Source organism: Triturus cristatus, chromosome 2_1 (assembly GCF_964204655.1).
Source record: "Triturus cristatus chromosome 2_1, aTriCri1.1, whole genome shotgun sequence".
Classification (NCBI taxonomy): domain Eukaryota; kingdom Metazoa; phylum Chordata; class Amphibia; order Caudata; family Salamandridae; genus Triturus; species Triturus cristatus.
In genome coordinates, this window is record NC_140581.1 from 29999712 (window position 1) to 30018869 (window position 19158).

Below are 19158 nucleotides of genomic sequence, written 5' to 3' on the forward strand. Positions count from 1 at the left end.
GCTTTGTGTTGAGCCGTTCGAGATGCTGGCGGTGGCTGTCACAACAACAATATATTTCTTTTGGGCTTGGCATTCTCTTCGTTAAATTATTTTAGTGTAGCAGTCACTCTTCTCTTTGCAGCTGCCCTGCCTTGGTGTCTGTGCCCAGAACCTCCTGCACGCACCCAAATTTACAGCAACATTACTTCTACATAAACCCAACACCTGGGACTTCTCAAAGTCAGGGATCGACCACACACATACATAATATTTTACAATATGCTGTCCTCAGTACTAGGAAGCACTGGGTGCTCCTGCTCAAAGACCAACTTCACTGAGCAGAGGTGAGTGAGCCAGACATCTGGAAAACACCTGGTGCAGGTGCCTACCTGGTCTGCACGCGACAACATCTCTCATATAAATGGGGCTGAGACACCTCAAGAGGGTGTCAGACCTAACAGGTGGTCTGTGTGTGCCGCTCTTCTCTGTTGTAGCCAGACCACGGTGGCAGCCTCAAAAGCTTCTTTGCCCCCATATGTAACACTGGGCAGACCCGGCCACGCGCATCGGCCACTCTTTTTACTACAGCAGGGTGCTGCATGACCACTGCACACCATCCAAGGCCTGCTGCTTCACCCAGGTGTACTTCCTGCATTCCGTAAACCACAGACCAGTCTCCTCCCAGCCACCATCACCACCACCACTGCGTGCCCAGCAGAAACCCTACTGATGCTGCCACCTTCCAGTCTGAAAGCCATGTGGTCTAGCAGACCCCGAAGAGGTGATATGCACCGACACAGCTGTGCAATTCTAGCCAACCTGGGGCCCTCACATATTACAACCGGAAGCCCAGGTGTTCTGGCTCCTCCTAGTCAGCATCCTGCATCCGGCCAAAGGGAACAATTTGTGATGGCTATGCCCAATCCGACTCTGCCACGCCACAGCAAACCAGGAAGATACAATACTCGGAGGGTAAGGGCTGCAAACATGGGAAACTGAAACCCACAAGGCACCTGGGCACCCAACAACTACAGGGGCCCCTAAGGCCATGGCGTACAACTTGCATAGCCCCACTAAGCCTACAAAACCCTGTGTAACCCACTTGCCCGGCACACCTCAACAACCTTGCTTGCAAACAATGCCAAAGTGGAGGTTCCAGAATCACACACAGGGTAAGCAGACTCACAAGTGGCACATGAGCACACCGGCACCAAGGTGGTCTGAGGTGTGGGCCTCACATGGGGAGGAACATGTGTAAGGTCAAAGTTCAGACACATGGGCTCTCGGAAAAATCAGATGCAGGTGTGGCTAGGGAAGAAGCAGCCCTGTGGGTCCAGCTGGACCTCTTGGCTGCTTCTCACCCCCCGGGAGCGGGGTCTCAGGAACTGGATATCAGTGGGTGAGATGCTTCGCCTCTTTCATCAGGATGTAAAGTCTATGTGACCCTCGAAGGTCTCTCTGCCAATTGGTGCCAGGCAGCCTGAGGTGTTTGCCACCATTGCAATTTAATGCATATCTACAGCCATTCATGAATGCAGAAGTCAGCCAGTGTGTTCTATCGCACACATATCAATGGGCCCTCAAAGCAGTCTCCAACTATCAGAGGCTCTCTGCGCGGATCTCACATGGTATTAATCATCATCTACAGTGAAATCCAAGTCTAGAAGTCCAACCAACGTCATACTAGTAATAACGCTAATAGCCGTAATAATAATTTCACTAACAATATCATTGATAATAGAGTAAGCCCATCATTTTAATGTATAATTAGAAGGGCCTGTGGCTGCTCAGCTCAATGCTGCTGGTTATCATTCTGCTCGTACCACCTGACACTGCTTAGATGTTTCGGTCGTTTCTTAGCTCAATCTCGTTTTACTAGGGCTGCCACTGGGCAAAGCACGATTATTGCAACGTCTGGCTTAATATTCTCTACACTGGCTACAGATGTTTTGAAATCAGGAAGCACCAAATGTGAAAGATGTTATGACCACTGTCTTTAGCGGTTAACACAGAGTGCCTGCTAAGCTCCACGTCAGGTGCAAGAATCGGTCAGAGACGCACCAGCAGCTTTATATCGACACACCTGTAAACTATCAATGAAACATCATTTTTTCCAGATGGGCCTTGCAGCGCTACAAAGTACTTGATGGAATCGGATATCTTAATATAGTCTTGGCTTAGTAATCAAGAACACCTTGATCATCATCTTTTGCAATCTCCTGCGTGATGGTGGCCAACCCTGGCACGATGGCAGTAGACATCCTTGACATAATGTTAGCCATCATTGACATTCTCTGGCCATAAACAGCAAATTGCCGTTTTCCGGACTTGTGGTGGATGTCCATGGAACTCTTTGTGTAGCCCTGACATTAAGACAGCTATTCCTGCCTTGTGGTGGCTCTCTCTAACATCTAGTTGTCCTCCATCACCCCAATAGCCCTACTTGATACATTATTATTATTTGGGGATTTATACAACGCAACAGCTACTCCAAGTGTGTTCCGGCACAAACAGTCAAAACTAGCCTAATGAATGCAAAGAACTAAAAGGCAGACCCAAAGAGCAAGGTCTTGAGAAGATTTTTGAAAAGCAAAATGTCTCCTGTGGCCCGGAGTTGTAATAGAAGAGCATTTCACTTCTTGGCAACCAAATAGAAGTAAGTGCTACCACCCCATTTTCCTTCTGAATGGAGGGATGACCACCGACAGGAAATTGGAGGACCAAAGTGACCTAACCAGTTGATACGGAATACGTCTGTTGGACAAGTATTGAGGGCCTCTACGATAAAAAGCTTTAGGAGTTAGAACTAGGTCTTTGAACCTAGCACGTTCTTTCACAGGCAGCCAGTGCAGATGTTTCAAAACAGGCTGAATGAGAGCTCTCTTGGGGAGAAGCAGCAAGAGTCGAGAGGCAGCAGTCTGCACAAGCCGCGATCTGAGGTAAGCAGGCGGCCCCCAGTAAAGTGAGTTGGCATAGTCCAACCTAAAAGGGATCAAAGCCTGGATCACAGTTCTTGCTGCATGAGGGAAGCAGATACAGATTTTTGTGCATTTTAGTAGGCCAAAACAGGTCCCTGCTACTTCTGCCACCGAATGCGTAAAAGACACAGCGTTATCAAATTTGACCCCAGAGGACGCACTACCATGGCCGAGAGGGAGGGTCTTGCTGGCGTTACATTTGAGGCTGCCGTCACGCATCCAATGTGTTTAAATCTGGAGTTTGACAGCACAGCTGTTCAACAGACCTGTTAATATACACAGAGTAGGCTTTGGGCCTGCCCCTTCATACCATTGGCTTTCTTTAACAATCCTCATTCCGCCACTGGCTTGAGACTTTGTCAATCACTTCTTGCCTCAGACCAGCGCAGCGTTCATCTCGTTACAGAATGCTATCGGCTGTTTGGGTGTCTCCTTCTGCCTCCAGTGGAGTACTTGCATTGAACCGCATGAGGGCCTACTTTACAACTACAGCCCTCTGACTGCTGCTGCCACTTCCATCCCATGTGTCTCGGTTTAATGTGCTAAAGTAGCATGAATCAGTACATTAAACCCAGACCGACTGGCTTCGCCCCAAGTCTAGAGAAGTCTTCCTGCGACTGAGGCCAACGCCACTGATCCTTGAACCAGATGAACCAGCCTTCTAGTCCTTCTGATTCGAAGGACATAAGGGTTTGAAGTCACAGTGGGCCTTAACCGTAAAGTCCAGGCCCCCAGTTCCACTGGCCACATAAGTGGGGTCTATGGCTGTGCCGGTCTCAAGATACAGGGCCATGAATTGTTTTTATTGTGCAATCAAACTGGTGCTTTTCTGTACAAAGTAAATGAACGAATGCACATTGTACAGGAGAGGAGGAAATAAACAAGAGCATAACAAACTACAGAAATGCTCACAAAAGAAGTCAGTAAACCTGCTCTCCCTCCTACTGAGTCTCAACGTGATAAAACAATAAAAAAGGTTCATATCTCCGGGTCTCAGCAAAGCAATTCAGAAGATAACAGAGATGGATTTATGCAGAACGCATCCAGAAGACCTGCCCAGCAATAAACTGCGGAAGGGGGAAAGGTGTAAGAATGGAAAGGAGCAAATCACTTAAAGAAAAGAGAAGCCATAAATAGACGTATGAGGAAGTCAACTGGAGTTGGTTTGTGATCCCTTAGTCCATACTGTGCACCTTCACCTCCTCTCAGGAAGATCACACTGGTCCATAGGATAGACTGTCTCGGTCCTCGCCAGGAATGCGTATTCTGAGGATATATTAACATCATGAGTCCCTGGGGTCCTTCTTTTTGATTCTTTGCATTTGTGACCAGTAGAGGTCCCACTCACCAGGGTCCACATATCGAGGTTAGGACTTGGGCATCAGTCAGTCTTCTGAAAATTGTAATGAACAGGGTATTCCGGTATGACTATCAAGAAAGAGTGCCCCTTTACATTCCGACGACAGAGGGGGGCTCCTTTAAAGTTCTAAGTGATTGGCTGCAATAAAGGAAGGTTCTCCCTCTGGAAAGAAAATCACATGGTGGTACCGGCTATTGGCTATCACAAGGGATATCTGAGGGGCTCGTATTAGCTGCTATTCTGGGACAAACCTGTGTTTGAACAGACCTTGCTGATGCTGGAGTTGCAAATATAGGTTGTATCCGTGGAGATGTCTGGTTTGGAGTATCCGAGGCTGCCACCTTCTAGATGTCAGATTTCGTGCTGTGTCAAACACCTCTTCATGTAGACTCTTGAGCAATCCATATTCGGCCCATATTATGAACAATAACAAGGCTTGCAGGGTGTCGGGTGACAGCTGTCCCAGTAGATCTTCAAATACCTCCGCCCCACTCGGCGCTGCTGCAGACTCGTGTTTTATCATCTGCTTGAATCTGAACCCTCTCACGCTACACTGACACTTCAATAGGAACGGTCACTTGAGTTATTTCTATCATCAACCTCACCACCACTTGGGTCATCTGTAGCCCTCAACAACCCTCAGAGGACATAGGGTGGAACATAAAATACGGTAGGAAGCTAGATCTTGGTCCAAAGGTCAAAAGGAGCGCACTGCAAAATGAATTACTGCATCTTAAATTGCTAATAATTGATGAAATTTCAATGGTAGGGGCAAATCTTTTCAATTTCATACATAATAGGTTACAAGAAATAAAAATGTCAAACCTCCCTTTTGGTGGAATATCCATTTTAGCAATTGGAGATTTTTATCAATTAAAACCAGTTTTTGACACATACGTATTTGAAAATTCTAGGCATTCATACAGACCAGTAAGTACTAATTTATGGCAAACACACTTTAAGTTGTTTGAGTTAACAAAAATTTACAATTAATAGTCTGTTTGCAACCACACACTTTCAAACACAGTATCTACCACACACACTGTAAGACACACTCTCGAAACCCCTATAACATACATTCTATAACAAAATTTGTAACACAAACTCTTTAAAACACACACTCTCTATAGCACACTCTTTACTACAAACTCTGTACAACACTCTCTAACACACATTCTATCTAGAACAATTTCTAATACTGCCTGTTGGTTCCTTCTCTTTTACACACATTAATACTATTTACTCACTCTATGACACACTTTTACATATACACACTCTATTACATATATTTACATACACACTCTCTATCACTCACTCTTTACTACATAACCCTTCCCAATAGTCTCTAGTAAAATCTACGACATGCATTATAATAAAAAATTAATAGTCTAAAAATATATCTAAAGACTATATTCATACTTCATTTACTAATTCCTATATGCTGCACAATAATGTTGCTACTACTACCACTATTACTTACTATACACCACATACTGTGTACTATCAACTCCACTCACTCCTTTTTTCATTTCTTTTATATTTACCAGTTATAATTTGGCAATAAGTGATAATAAATAAGTGAGCATGCAGGTAAGAACCAATCTGTAAAATTCCATAGTTTTACTTACATGGAACACTGTCAACATTTTCCAACAAATTTGAAACTATTATTACTCTTTCTTCACGCCACTAATAAAATTTAGTACTATACTAAATATAGTCATCTACTCTTTAGTATACACTCTGCTACAAGTTATATAATACACATATTCTAATAACATACTCTCTAGCGCACACTCTCTAGCGTACACACTGTAGCACACACTTACTATTACAGAAGAAATACACTACAATAATCAACTAAAATTTGTTTCACAAGTTCTGAAAAAAAAACTATACTGCTCCACTGTATACAATGTATACTACAAATAATACTAATATTTCTTTTATGTATCTCACAGGAAGAAGAAACAAAAACGGTGTTCATTGGAGGACAAGAAACTAAACTAAAATCTATAACAGTTAATGATGCAACTGACACGGTTAAAATAACACTATGGAGAGACGCAGCGGACTTCCCAATCGAACTTGGAACATACATCAAAATAACTCATTTAACAGTGCATGAATTTAACAACCAGAAAATATTAAATTCAACTCGAAATACCCAATTCCAAGTAAGTGCAAACTGCAATCCAATATTTATCGCTAAAATACATGCATACATTCAAAAATACTTACTTACACATCTAATACACAACACAGATTACATTCATCTCTTTACTCTCAGAACTAACAACATCTCTTGCTCTCTCTTCTACATACATTTTGCAATAGTACAACTAACTGTCACACCAAAAATATATATCACTTTACCTACATGCATATACATTACTCCCTAAACCACCCTACCTGTATATCTATAACTAACTAAATTTCTCTTTAACTTCCCTACAACTCCCTACATAACTACAAAATACAAAACATTTAGGAGAGCTACATTACAAACAAACTTTCAAAACACTTGCACGTACTTACAATTACACATAAGCACAACATCCATATATGTACGATCGTACTCTCATAACACACTACATCTCTCACTCTATTACTTTTCCACACATTTTAAAATGCTGCTACCTAACTCTAGCATACTACCTGTCTTACTCACTATACATACCTTGCCTGCTACCACATGCAAAACTAGACATACCTAACTTTATCTATATATATAACACTAACTTTCTCTCAAACTGCCACCAATTTCCTAAATAATTATTTCTCGAGCAGACCAACATCCATGTCTCTATCTACAACTACGTTTATCTCTTCTTATAACACAATACTACACAATTTCCTTAAAATACAAGTGCCTCTCTTTTCTTAACTTTAATTTATCTTCTACTATATTCACACTATATCACTCCCTACCTCTGCATATTCTAATTCTATGTCACTGCTTTTCTATAAAACTCACTCTCCATACATCGATCTCTCTCAATGTCTTTCAAATTCTATTCCTCTTACATTACATTTCACTCCCTCTAAATCACAAATTCTACAACACACCACCCCCTCCGTACTAAAATACATAAATACTTTCCCATTATTACTCACTTTTAGTATTTAGCATTACCTAACCATACACAGACATGTCTCTACCTCTCGGTACTATCTGCAATTACCTTTGATATCTTTTCCGATTTCGGTCCAGATCTATACCAATCACTTTTCTATTTATCACAAAAACCATTCAAAAATGGCAATAAATAAATGTACATACACTGTAAATGCCTTTATTAACACATTTTTTTTGCCTTCCCAGAAAATAGAGCAACCCCAAGAGGAACTTACAATCACAATATATGGACTAGAGAATACAACTCAGGAGAAAAGTACTATAACAATACAAATTGAAGACAACGAACATTTGAAATCGGTGCAAATTAACAATACGCTTCTAATGGACCACCTAAATATACCAGCAGACATTGAGGACTTTGCAGAGGCTCTCATGCCACACCTACCGAAGACATTAAATGTCATCTTTCAAAAGGAATGCATAATCGAAATTCTGGACAAAGCTTAAAGTATACATTATGCAAACATCATCAAAGTACAAAATTATATTAAAATATTAAAAACATATTTAAAGTTACAGTTAATAAAAAAAACATACGCCATTTTGCTTACTGTTTTTTTTCCATGGAATAAATATTTATTTTTATGTGCTTGCATGCATCTATATACACCATTCTGCTAACCTATTAAATATGCACATATACATAACAATATTCGGCATATATGTACTAATATGAATACAAAGGTACAAATGTATATCACTATACTTTCGCAAAAGTAATACTTACTGCACTCTGCTACTAATACTTACTCGTCCATTTAAAGTCCACAACTTACTCTTTACTACTTACTCTCTCACTCTTAACAACTATTTGTCATGTGATAGTACACAATATTGATACACTAACTCAAATAACAATACTACTTCTACTACATAACTAAAAACACTATCTGATACACTACAAATAATACTAATGTTTAACACACTCTTTAATACTCACTCTAATACTCACTATACTACAAATATTAATACTACTAACACTCTAGTACACCACTACTAATTTATTACAAATCATAACACTCATAACACTCTATAAATACCACTTTACTACTCACTCTTTCATAGTACTTCTCTATCATAACCTAATTAACGCAGCTACAATTCTCTATAATTTACAAACTACTATACTAACCACACTATACTACTCTCTTCTAACTAACTACTACTATCAATAAATACTACTCACTGAAATAAAGCTTACAAGAACAGGTAAAGTGCATCACACTTCTTCATTAGCACACAAGATCAATGTGTATGTGGCTACATCTATATGTGTCTATGTGCTTCTGCATATCTGTGTAGCTCTCTGTGTGTGGCAATATGTGTATAGGGCTCTGTGTATATGTGTGTTTGTGAATGTGGCTGTGTGTGTGTGCCTCTGTGTGAGTCTCAATGTATGTGCAGGAGGCTCTATATGTGTATGTATTTTTCTTTATGTGCCTCTATAAGGGTGACTTTTTGTGAAAGTGCCTCTATGCATTACTGCCTCTGACTCTGTGTGGGTAAATCTTTGTATATGTAGGTGGCTCAGTATGAGTGGCTCTATTTGTGTGCGTTTCTCTATGCAAAAAGCTCTGTGTAAGTGGCTCGGTATGACTGACATTGTATGTTTGCCTCTGTGTCTGTGTGCAAATGCAGTAGGTCTCACATTTCAGACACATTAAGCTACTAACTTGAAAATAGCAATACTGTTTCTTTCAATCTTTTGAAGGCAAAAAGAAAAGCAATGTCATAACCAATACCAATACCTATAACTATGACAATGCCGAGACCATTGCATTGTAAATGCTTGTTGTGATTTGCTGTAAATACGTTCAGTAGTTTTTGAGATATTTGGACGTTTGGACTTTTGAGAGTCTCAGATACTCTTGCGGGAGCTCCAATTTAAAAATAGAGCACTCTGATTGGCACAAGGAGCTTTATTTCCCTTCGGCCATCTCACTCCCATGGTAGTCAGACTCCTGTGAGAGCGAGCGCTCGGAATGGCTGCCAGCAACATGAGAAACATTTTGCTGGCAGCCATTACAGGAGACTGTCCTGGAGTTGTAAAAAAATAAAGATAGATGGGAGAAGGGTAGGGATACCCTGACCCCCTAAGCCTATACGGCAGGGGGGACCCACTCTTGGACCAAAAAAGGAAACAAAGGGAAGAAATGCGTGCCCCCTCTCCCCGAGCCTCGAAACACCCAAGGGAGTCTACGCCAAAGGCCAAAACGTTAGTAAATGAGGAGGGGGAAACAGCGGCCCCTGTCCCAGAGCCTGGAGAGGCCCTGGGAGCAGACCCCCTGGGTAGAAACTTTATAAAATGGGGAGGGGGCCACGCAGCCCCCTCCCTGAACCTCAACTTGGCCCCGGTAAGCCCACTCCCCGGGGCCAAAACACTATGAAATGGGAGCCCACCCCAGGGCTGAAATGTAAGCAAATGGGGAGAGGAGCCGCCCCCCTCCCAGAGTCATTAATGGCCCCAGGGACCACAAACCCTGGGCCTGCTCACAGGCTATATCCAAGGGAGCCCACCCCTGGGCCGATTTCCCTGTCTGCTGCGGCGTTGGCAGGAAAACCTGTGGTTGCTTTCGCTTGGAGGGAGCATTTTTAGGTCTCGCCTGAGCCAGCGCATTTGCTGCACTGGAGAGACTTTTAGTAAGTGGGTTTTTAAAGTGCTACCCACCGGCTTTTGCTGGCCTAAAGCTTATGTTCACACGAGCGTGAACGTGTACAGCTGCCAGCTTTCAGCACCCGAGGCACCATCTGGAGCGTGATTACTTTCACTTTTGGCACTGCTGCACGCACCACTTGCGTGTTTGCCGGCGCGCGCGCACCCCTGCTTTCACTTTTGCCGTGTTTTTTTTAACTTCTCGCTCTTCAAATGCAAAGCACCTTGAAGAGATCTTGCTTTTATTTTCACGTGCTTGTTAATCCAAAGACTTTCCCCTTTCCTTCTTTCATCTAGTGTTCTCTCCCCTCCTCTCAACTCCTACGTACTACGATTCCCTTCCTGTCTCTAAATTTTGTCCATATGTTTTAGCTGTGTTTGGCTTGCATCTGTTACGTCCTTGTTTTAGAACGTGTGCCATGTGAGAAGCAAATGCATACCGATAGCAGTCTTTTTTGTTTTCCTTCAAGTTAAAACAATTACCTAGCGCACATCACAACAAGTAGTTGTCAAAGTAAATACCATAATTAAATACCATGTAAGCACTTATCATGGCTCTATTTTGCTAACGCAATATTCCTCCTCATTATGTATGAAAAAAATCGAAAGGCATGTGCTTTGGCTCTTACAGCCAAATCTAACTTGCAGCTCGGTTCTCCCTGTGAATTTGTCGGCTTGCGCGCCTCTACTTGGTTTTAGCAATACAGCTGCACAGGGTGAGCTGCATACAACTGTCTTGCATGTGTTCATATGGCTTACCTGCACCTTGAAATGCAGGTCATACGCCGCTCAGCAGCAGTCGAAGGCTTGCCAGACTGCTGCCAGTCAAGATGGTCTGGGTTTATCAAATAACATTGATTCAACCTTTGAGAGTTTTTTCGACATGCTATTCCGCGGTAGAAAGACTTCCGGTGACGAGAGCCACCCAGCCTGTATTTAACCTACAGCATATTCCATCGTTTTATGTGGCTCCTTCGAAGGATCTTGTCAGTAGAATTTCTACCCAGAGCCACCCGGTCTGAACTGCGTCACGAGTACGCCGCATAGGTATTCAACAATTGTTTTCAGTAGATCACAATTAATGAAATGGTCGTTTATTCCATACAATGTACCAAAGAAGGCGTAGAACGAATACGAATGTAATTGCACAATCCACTAAATGTCTACTTTATTATTTAATATTCTTTCCCCCGTCTTTTCAATGACAGTTGTTCTTCTTAAAATGTATTTATTAAATAAATACTAATGTACTTAATAGATTTTTAAATAACGATGTTACTGGGCGCTGGACCTCAGAAAACAGCGAACATCCTTTAACAAGCAGCGTTCAAAAGTATTTGGAAGGCAGAGCTCGCCTTTTAAACATGGCCGTACGTCTTGATGCTTCAATAAATTGTTACCTTGTCCTTCCTCTGTTACCATAGCGCCATCTGCTAGTATAACTGGTCTTCTTACTGTGTTATGCTGACAGCCGGGTGTCACTGTCATCTTTAGGAGCGCAACAACCAAGAACGAGCAGGGGTGTAAGTGAATTAGCAAGAGGCATTGAAGGCAGGACACCAGCAGAAGAACACATAACTTCCTGTGCAGCTTAATGCTATCAGTATGTTATATAGCGTTATAGACGTGCATACGAAGTACTATAGAAACACAGTTGATTGCTCTCGGAGTTACATACCTGTCAAGTAGTTAGCTCGCGAATTAGATTGCATTGCACTCAGGTGTTTAAGAAGGTGACCGTATTAAAATGACTGTAGAACATGACATTTTTGGAAGGTGATGAAGGTTTGCATAGAGAATGCCGTAGTGGCCGTCTTCGAGGTAAGTTGCTCTTTAGATGTGGGCACTGCGTGTTACTAAGAAAAATCAGACTGCAAAGACCTTAACGAACTGTATATCTTTATATCCATATCTGTTCTAGCGTGCAAATGTTTTACTCTTGAAGATCAGACTGCTAGTTGTCTTGTTTGTGGTGCAGTGCAAAGTGGGTGCTTCCCATTCTCAGGAGAGCTCTTCATTTGGTATCGACCTAGCTCGCACGGCTCTGTCCCACCTTCCTTCTGTCTGTTCCTCTCTTCCCCAGCACAGTGAAGTGTCTAGCGACACTCGACCCAGACGGAATTGTAGACACTATAGGAGACTCTGTATTATTTAACAGAGGGTTTCACCTGCCAAATGGGGGTAGGTTGTCAGGAAGGGAGTCCGAGCTTTAAGTAGGGCTAATCTCGCCTTTCGCGATATATACCAATTGTCATTAGCCTTATTGAAGTAAACACTGATCAATGAGTGTAAAAAAAAATCTTACTTCTATGTCAGCAATTCAAACCTGATTTACAGTTCACATTCTATACTTCACCCTGCGTTCCCCAAGTGCATTTGCTTATTTCTGGATGGTATTTTTTCTGTCTTTTTTGTCACGCAACATGGGAGTTTTGTATAGTACGTACTTTGAACTGTGTTGCCTCTAGGTGCCTGAGTAAGTTCAGGTGATAATCACCGTGGACTCCAAACTTTCGGTTTGACTTTTGACGTAAAATATCCTGGAGCCTAGCATCCGCATCCTTGCGTAGTTCATGAATCTGGGGGACAAGCATGCCCATAAGGTTTGTATTGCTGCGTTCCATGCCCTTACTCATGTCTTCCTGGATATCTTTCCAGAGGCCCTGCAGAGAGTTCTAGAGGTCCTGTTTTATGAGAGACATCTCTTCGGCAGTAGATGCAAAGTTTGCATCAGAGGCCTTTCTAGACAGCAGATAATGTGAGGAATGCACATGTGCAAAAGATTTAAAGGAGCATATCAGATAGTGCTCCAATTAGTGTGAGGTAGCGCTGATTGTCATAAGTGTTTTAGAGTGATATGAGTGAACGCTATTAAATAATAACCAGGTGAAGTAAATAGCACAAGGATCCTCATTGGTGAGCGGATGCTGATAATGCTGAACAAATAAATCCAGCCTTGAAATTGTCAGACTGTGTGGAGCGCTGATTATCTTAGAGCGCTTCTAATTCTGAGTAAGCACTGGTGATGCTAAGCAGATTGATTACCCAGCACGGGGGTGTGAAGAGATGCCACAATTATTTGGCTGGTAAAACTAGGAGGATAAGATTTTCAACGCGAGAACGGATATCGGAGGGTCTCGCCTTTGGGACCTTACAAGTATTTAGTTATGCAGCACAATAATCATTGGTACAACAGCATCAACTGTTGCATGGCTAAACACTTATAAGGTCCCAAAGGCGAAACCTATTGGCTGTGCCAATGCTTGTTATATCTACTGCCAAGCGGGAGCAAACACAAAGTCCGCTCCCAGGGAGCGGGAGCTTCATAAATGCTCCCTCCCTCGGGGAGCAGACTTTAGATCTGTTTACCTGCCCGCAGTGATGCAGGAAGGTAAACAGATCTAATAGTGTACCCACCTGCGGGGAGCAGCATTAGGAACTGCTTCTTGCAAGTGGGCACCCACCCCTAACGGTGCTGGGCTCAAGGGGAATGGGGTTGCTGGGGCCGAAATCAGCCTGGGGAGAGAGCAGTGTGCCCTCTTCCCCATAATAACAGCACAGGGCCCCGGGGGATGGGGTCACTGCGTCCAAAATCGGAACCAGGAGGGGAGCCGTGTGCACCCCTCTCCAAATAAGCATGGCAGGCCATGGAGGATGGGGTCCCAGGGGCCAAAATTGGCTCAGAAAGGTGGGGTCGCTTGCCCCCCCTTCCTAAATAAACATGCCAGACCTCTTCAAAATGCGCCAGGCCCCAGGATATGGGGGTCCCTGGGGACGAAATAGACCTGGGAAGCTGGCTGCATGCCCCCTTCCCTGTAAAATGCACCAGCCTCAGAGGATGGATCCCAGGGGCCGAAATCAGCCCATGGGGGGGGGGGGTCACCTGCCTCCTTCTCCATAGAAATCACACTGGGCCACGGGGGATGGGGTCCCTGGGTCAATTGGCCCAGGGAGGGGTGACACAAGCGCCCCTTCCCCTTTATTTTGGGGTATGGGGGATGGAGTCTCCAGAGCAGATTACAGCTCAGGAGGGTGCTGCCTGGCCCACTACCCTTTAAAAAATAACAGCCTTGGGGGTAGGGTACCCAGGGCCAGGTCCTATGGCCAAGCCCCCCTAAGGCTGTGCGCAGTGTGGGGTTGGCAGCCAGGCCCGGCACCCAACCCCCTCGCCACGCACAGCCAAAGGCTGTGTGCCGGCAGAGGATACATATACGTATGGTAATTAAGTATTACTACATGTTTTTAAAAAACTTGAAATTCATGGTTTGAATAACAGAGATACCCTTGGTGACACACAATTCATAAACACGGATTTCAGCCAGAGACACTGCCCTGAGCTCTCAAGACAACAGAGCTATGGGAGATAAGATCTCCCCGGGTCTAGTACTGTCATTGCATTACTTCTTTTAAAAAGTTTATTCGGTTTTTATGTATTAAAAAAACCATAAAAGTACAGCATCTAAAAATAAACCGTACATCTAGACACAGTGCACATTAAACAGATCGGCATGATAAAAACCATTAAAATTCAAAAGACATTCCTTAAACATCCTCTCATTATCAGACTGCCCATATGTTCAAAGTGTTCCCTAATACAGAGGACGAGGTTTAAATCAGCGTAAATGGTCGCGCATACTTCGGCTGGTTCTAGTTGCTGAAGAAAAGTTATTGCAGGAAAACAATTTCTAAACAAGAGTCTCCTCAACTGAGGCTTGATAAAACTAGCTCTAGGTCAGTCAGAAAAATGACAGAAAAACATGAAATGAAGAAGTGATCCCATGAGCACGTGCCTAACATTAGCGACCAGTCGTCACAGTGAGGAAATGACACCAGGCGAGGCAACAAGAACCTCTGTTGGGAGTCCTGGATAGTAATTAAATAGAGTTATAAAACCAGTGGGGGAGATCATTTGAGATAGGGGTTGACGGTATTTTTAAGTTCAGCTTGGTGATCCCTCTTCCTCAAACAACCGTAAACAAGTATGTTTAAGTTCTCTGATTTGCCCATCCTAACTCAAGTTAATGCCTCATTGAATACATCGGCTCGCCCCGGGTTTTGATGTTCTCCAGCCATGGAATTTCAAGACCCGATTGAGGGCTTGACTGTCTGTTATGATAGACCTATTAAATCTAGCTTCCTCATTCGTCCAGACCCTCTGCTACACTACAAGCAGGTGAAGTTTAATAAGGTCACCCATAGACTGCAGACCTAAGTCTCAAGGGCACAAGAATGACGCTGTACTCTAAGGGAGTGACAACATTCTTCTGAGGCAGGTCATTTCACCAATTTGTAACACAGGCACCCTAACACGCCCCCAAATGCCAGCCTCATAAACAGCCATCGAGATGCACTTTGCCCGATATATGGAAACATTTGTTTTAGGGATTTAAGGCCTAATTTGGAGGAGAATACAAAAGGGGATGAAGTTGCCTTCACAAACTGGTCATTCCTGCCTTAACATGTTGTTTCACCTGCCTTTCTGGTCAAAGTTAACCCACAGATAAGAAAAATGAATGGTATACTTGACTGACACATTGTTTCAATAAAATCTATGGAAATTGTTGGCACTAGTACCACAAGTCATAATAAATGTTTTAACCAGAATGACTAAGTCCCAGCTCTCCCACGGAAAAGGCACAATTACCAATAACATGCGCAGAGCTACAGGTGTGCAGCCAATAGGGACTGTGCCGTCCGTGCCGATCAATGCAGGGAATCGTTTGATTACCCATCTGTGGCATGCCCGTGCACCTCTTCACCCACTACATTACTTAAGTAATTAAACATAGCATAGATCAACCAACAGAAATGTTCATAGTACCTGTCACCAGAAGCCCCTCCACTGAATGAACTCTCCACACTACATTGACCTTTCACCTCTCTAATGGATGCCCCTTTATACATTTCGGTACTCTGTTACCATTGGTTTGAATTCTTGTGTCAGTTTTAGTAATTTGCAAATCTGGTTTTTCTACAGTGAATTAACCATTAGCTCTTACAAACAATCTTTTATTTAACCTGCCTGTCTTCTTCGTCTTTCTTACACTCTGTTTCTATTTTTGTCTTTACGTCTTACTCTTATGCTTTCTATTTTGAACTGTCTTACAAAAATGAAAAACAGGTCTAGGTGTGTTGTATGCTGTCTCTTTGTGCTTTTGTCTCTTCTGTGTCACTGTCTCTCCTCCTCATCCGCTTCTAAGGCTGCCTCTCGTACTGTCATCATTGGCCTTTCTGTTGTCTCTTTGTCCCTCCCATGATTCTTGCTCGACTACTATCAACTGTTTGTCACGAACCCCTCCCTAAGGCTTTTTCTAAGGATATTTCTTCCCTCTGCCAACAAATTCTCCCCAACCTCTCTCGGTCGTCTTTATTCCCTTATCAAAGCAAACACACAAGGAGATACACAAAGAGATGATGGACGGAGCGCTTGAACTTTTCAGACACTCACTCCCAGTCACAGACCTGGGTTGAATCCATCATCGTTCTTTAGCTCACTTCACTACCTCAGTTCAGACCCAACTATATGCAAATCAGTCTTGAACCTGTGCCTCATGGGAACTGTCCAGCCTGAACTGACAAGCCATGCCTTCCCTGAACCAGAAACAAGCATCCTGGGACTGGTTTCGGGGTAACACCCCTCATCAGCCTGGCTAGCTTGAATCCAGTGGCAAAGTGAGCAAGGGACCCATGTCTGGGCATACCCTGCCAACTTAGGGCAAACAAAGCAAACACAAAGAGATTATGGAGGGAGCGTGAAACTTCTCAGACACTCAGCCCCAGTCAGAGATCTGGGTTGAACCCATCATGGTTCTTTAGCTCACTTCGCCACCTTCGCCATGCACAGGGTCAAGACTGATTTGCATATAGCTAAGTCTGAACTGAGGTGGCAAAGTGAGCCAAAGAACGATGATGGATTCAACCCAGATCTGTGACTGGTGGGTGAGCGTCTGAAAAGTTTCAGCGATCTGTCTATCACCTCCTTGCGTTTGTTTTCTTCGCCCTAAGTTGGCAGGGTATGCCCAGACGTGGGTCCCTTGCACACTTTGTCACTAGATTCAAGCTATCCTGGCTGATATGGGGTGTTACCCCAAAACCAGTCCCAGGATGCTTGTTTCCAGTTCAGGGAAGACCTGGCTTGGCAGTTTGAGCTGGACTGTTCCCATGAGGCACAGGGTCAAGACTGATTTGTATATAGCTGGGTCTGAACTGAGGTAGCAAAGTGAGCTAAAGAACGATAATGGATTCAGCCCAGATCTGTGACTGGAGGTGAGTGTCTGAAACGTTTCAGCGCTCCTTTCTCAGTCCTACCTAGATACCCCTCCATCCACATCATTCGCTTGGATGGTCAAAGCTCCCTTTAATATTTCTAGATGAATTTAGATTTCACGGAACTTGCTCTGAAGGAGAGGGAGTGTTCAGTTGGAGAACACTACAATAAAGCCGTTTTTGAAATAAAGATAGCGAGTCTCCCACTGAAATATGAAGTGCTGGTGTGAATGTGTCTCCCCTTAGACTCTCTCATGTCTGTGGGTCTGTTTCTCTTCTCAGTGTCTGTCAGCTCAGCTGAATCTCACCAACTCTCTCCCTACACTCTTTTCTTGGAGCCTCGGTCCTCCTCTCGTTGGACCCTCAGACTGGGTCCCTATTCTTCCCTTCTCTGTGTCCCCCCTTCACCAGTTCTCTCTCCTTGGCCTCTCTCGGGCCTGTCTCGTGGGGAGGGGAGCCAGCACACTTGCTGGTCATGACGTGTACCTCAGACGTCAGAACGGCAGTGTCCGCGACGTCACACAGCACTCTGTCTCTTTCCTTCATCAGGTGCCTCTCCTGGGCCTCTCTTGGGCTTGTCTCGTGGGGGGAGGGGGGGGGGGGAGGCAGCACACTTGCAGCTCTGGGTGCTGCAGACTGAGTGGTCATGACGTGCACCTCAGACGTCAGAACGGTAGTGTCCGTGACGTCACTCAGCACTCTGTCTCTTTCCTTCATCTGCAGCCTCTCCTTGGCCTCTCTTGGGCTTGTGTCGTGGGGAGGGGGGAGCCAGCACACTCGCAGCCCTGGGAGCTGCAGACTCAGAGTACAGACGTCAGAGCAGCATCGTCCGTGACGTCACACAGTGAGACGTACCGAGTCTAGCCTGAGTGTAACCCTCTCCTTCTGCAGCCTGCGTCTCCTGTGCTCCTCTCTGTGTTGTCACTCCCTCTCCGTCCCCCACGCCCCTCGGTTAGCCACCCTGCCTCTTCCCAGTGCCTGGCTCTCCTTCCTAGCCTGTGTCCCTCTCTAGTCTGTCCTCTCTCTCATCTCAGCCACTCTCTCCTGTCTCTTGAACCACCGCAGCCCCGCTGTCTCATCCTCGTGCTGGCTGTCTCTTACCTCTGCTTGTCTCGTGCTCCGCTCTCGCCGCAGTGCGCCTGCGCACCACAGTCCCCCGCTGTCTCCATAGTAACGACAAACACATCGTGGAACAACTGCTTTCTTCCCAAGCGTGTTCGGTTCCCATGGGAACCGGCACAGCTGAACTGTGATTTGACATATATTCTTTAAACCCCGCCCATTTCTTATGCTAGCTTCCTGGAAGACCGCACTCGAGGAGGCGTGGAGCAACACGACGTCACCCTCACCACCAGCCGTCAAACGCTATAGGCTGGCTAGAAACGAACTCTGACGTCATACACTCCATGCCGCGCTACTTCCGGCTTACTCTGGTTAGACGTCCCGGACTACTAAACACTCGGATGTTTGTTTGTAGCAATGTTTGTTTTTTATCACTCCTGAAGGGAAGGCACTGGTATAAGATAGTGAAAGGGACGTTATCGGCAGCGCTCCAAGACGCGCATCTGTGTGTTCACCGTTTACAACGACAGAGATATTCATTCATTAAGATAAAGTACTAGCTATGGCTAATAGCCAAGGGGTCAAGGCAACCGCTGCCCAAAACAATAATACTTCCCGTGGTATAATAATGATTGCAGAGTAGCTGAGGAAACAACACAATTTCAGCAAAAAACAGGTGACAGCTTTAATTCATTAGTGAAATAGTTTAGGAAGATAA

General features: G+C 44.3%; 1 protein-coding gene across 1 annotated transcript in view; it reads right to left on the minus strand.

The window, feature by feature from the left end:
• SPAG8 (sperm associated antigen 8) overlaps positions 1 to 18620 on the minus strand; it is a 230039-nt gene extending 211419 nt beyond the window's left edge. The window contains exon 1 of the mRNA XM_085627734.1: positions 18480 to 18620. Within this exon, the coding sequence (XP_085483860.1) occupies positions 18480 to 18547 (68 nt within the window). The 5' untranslated portion in view covers positions 18548 to 18620. The remainder of the gene's footprint in view (positions 1 to 18479) is intronic.
• Positions 18621 to 19158: the final 538 nt, after the last annotated feature.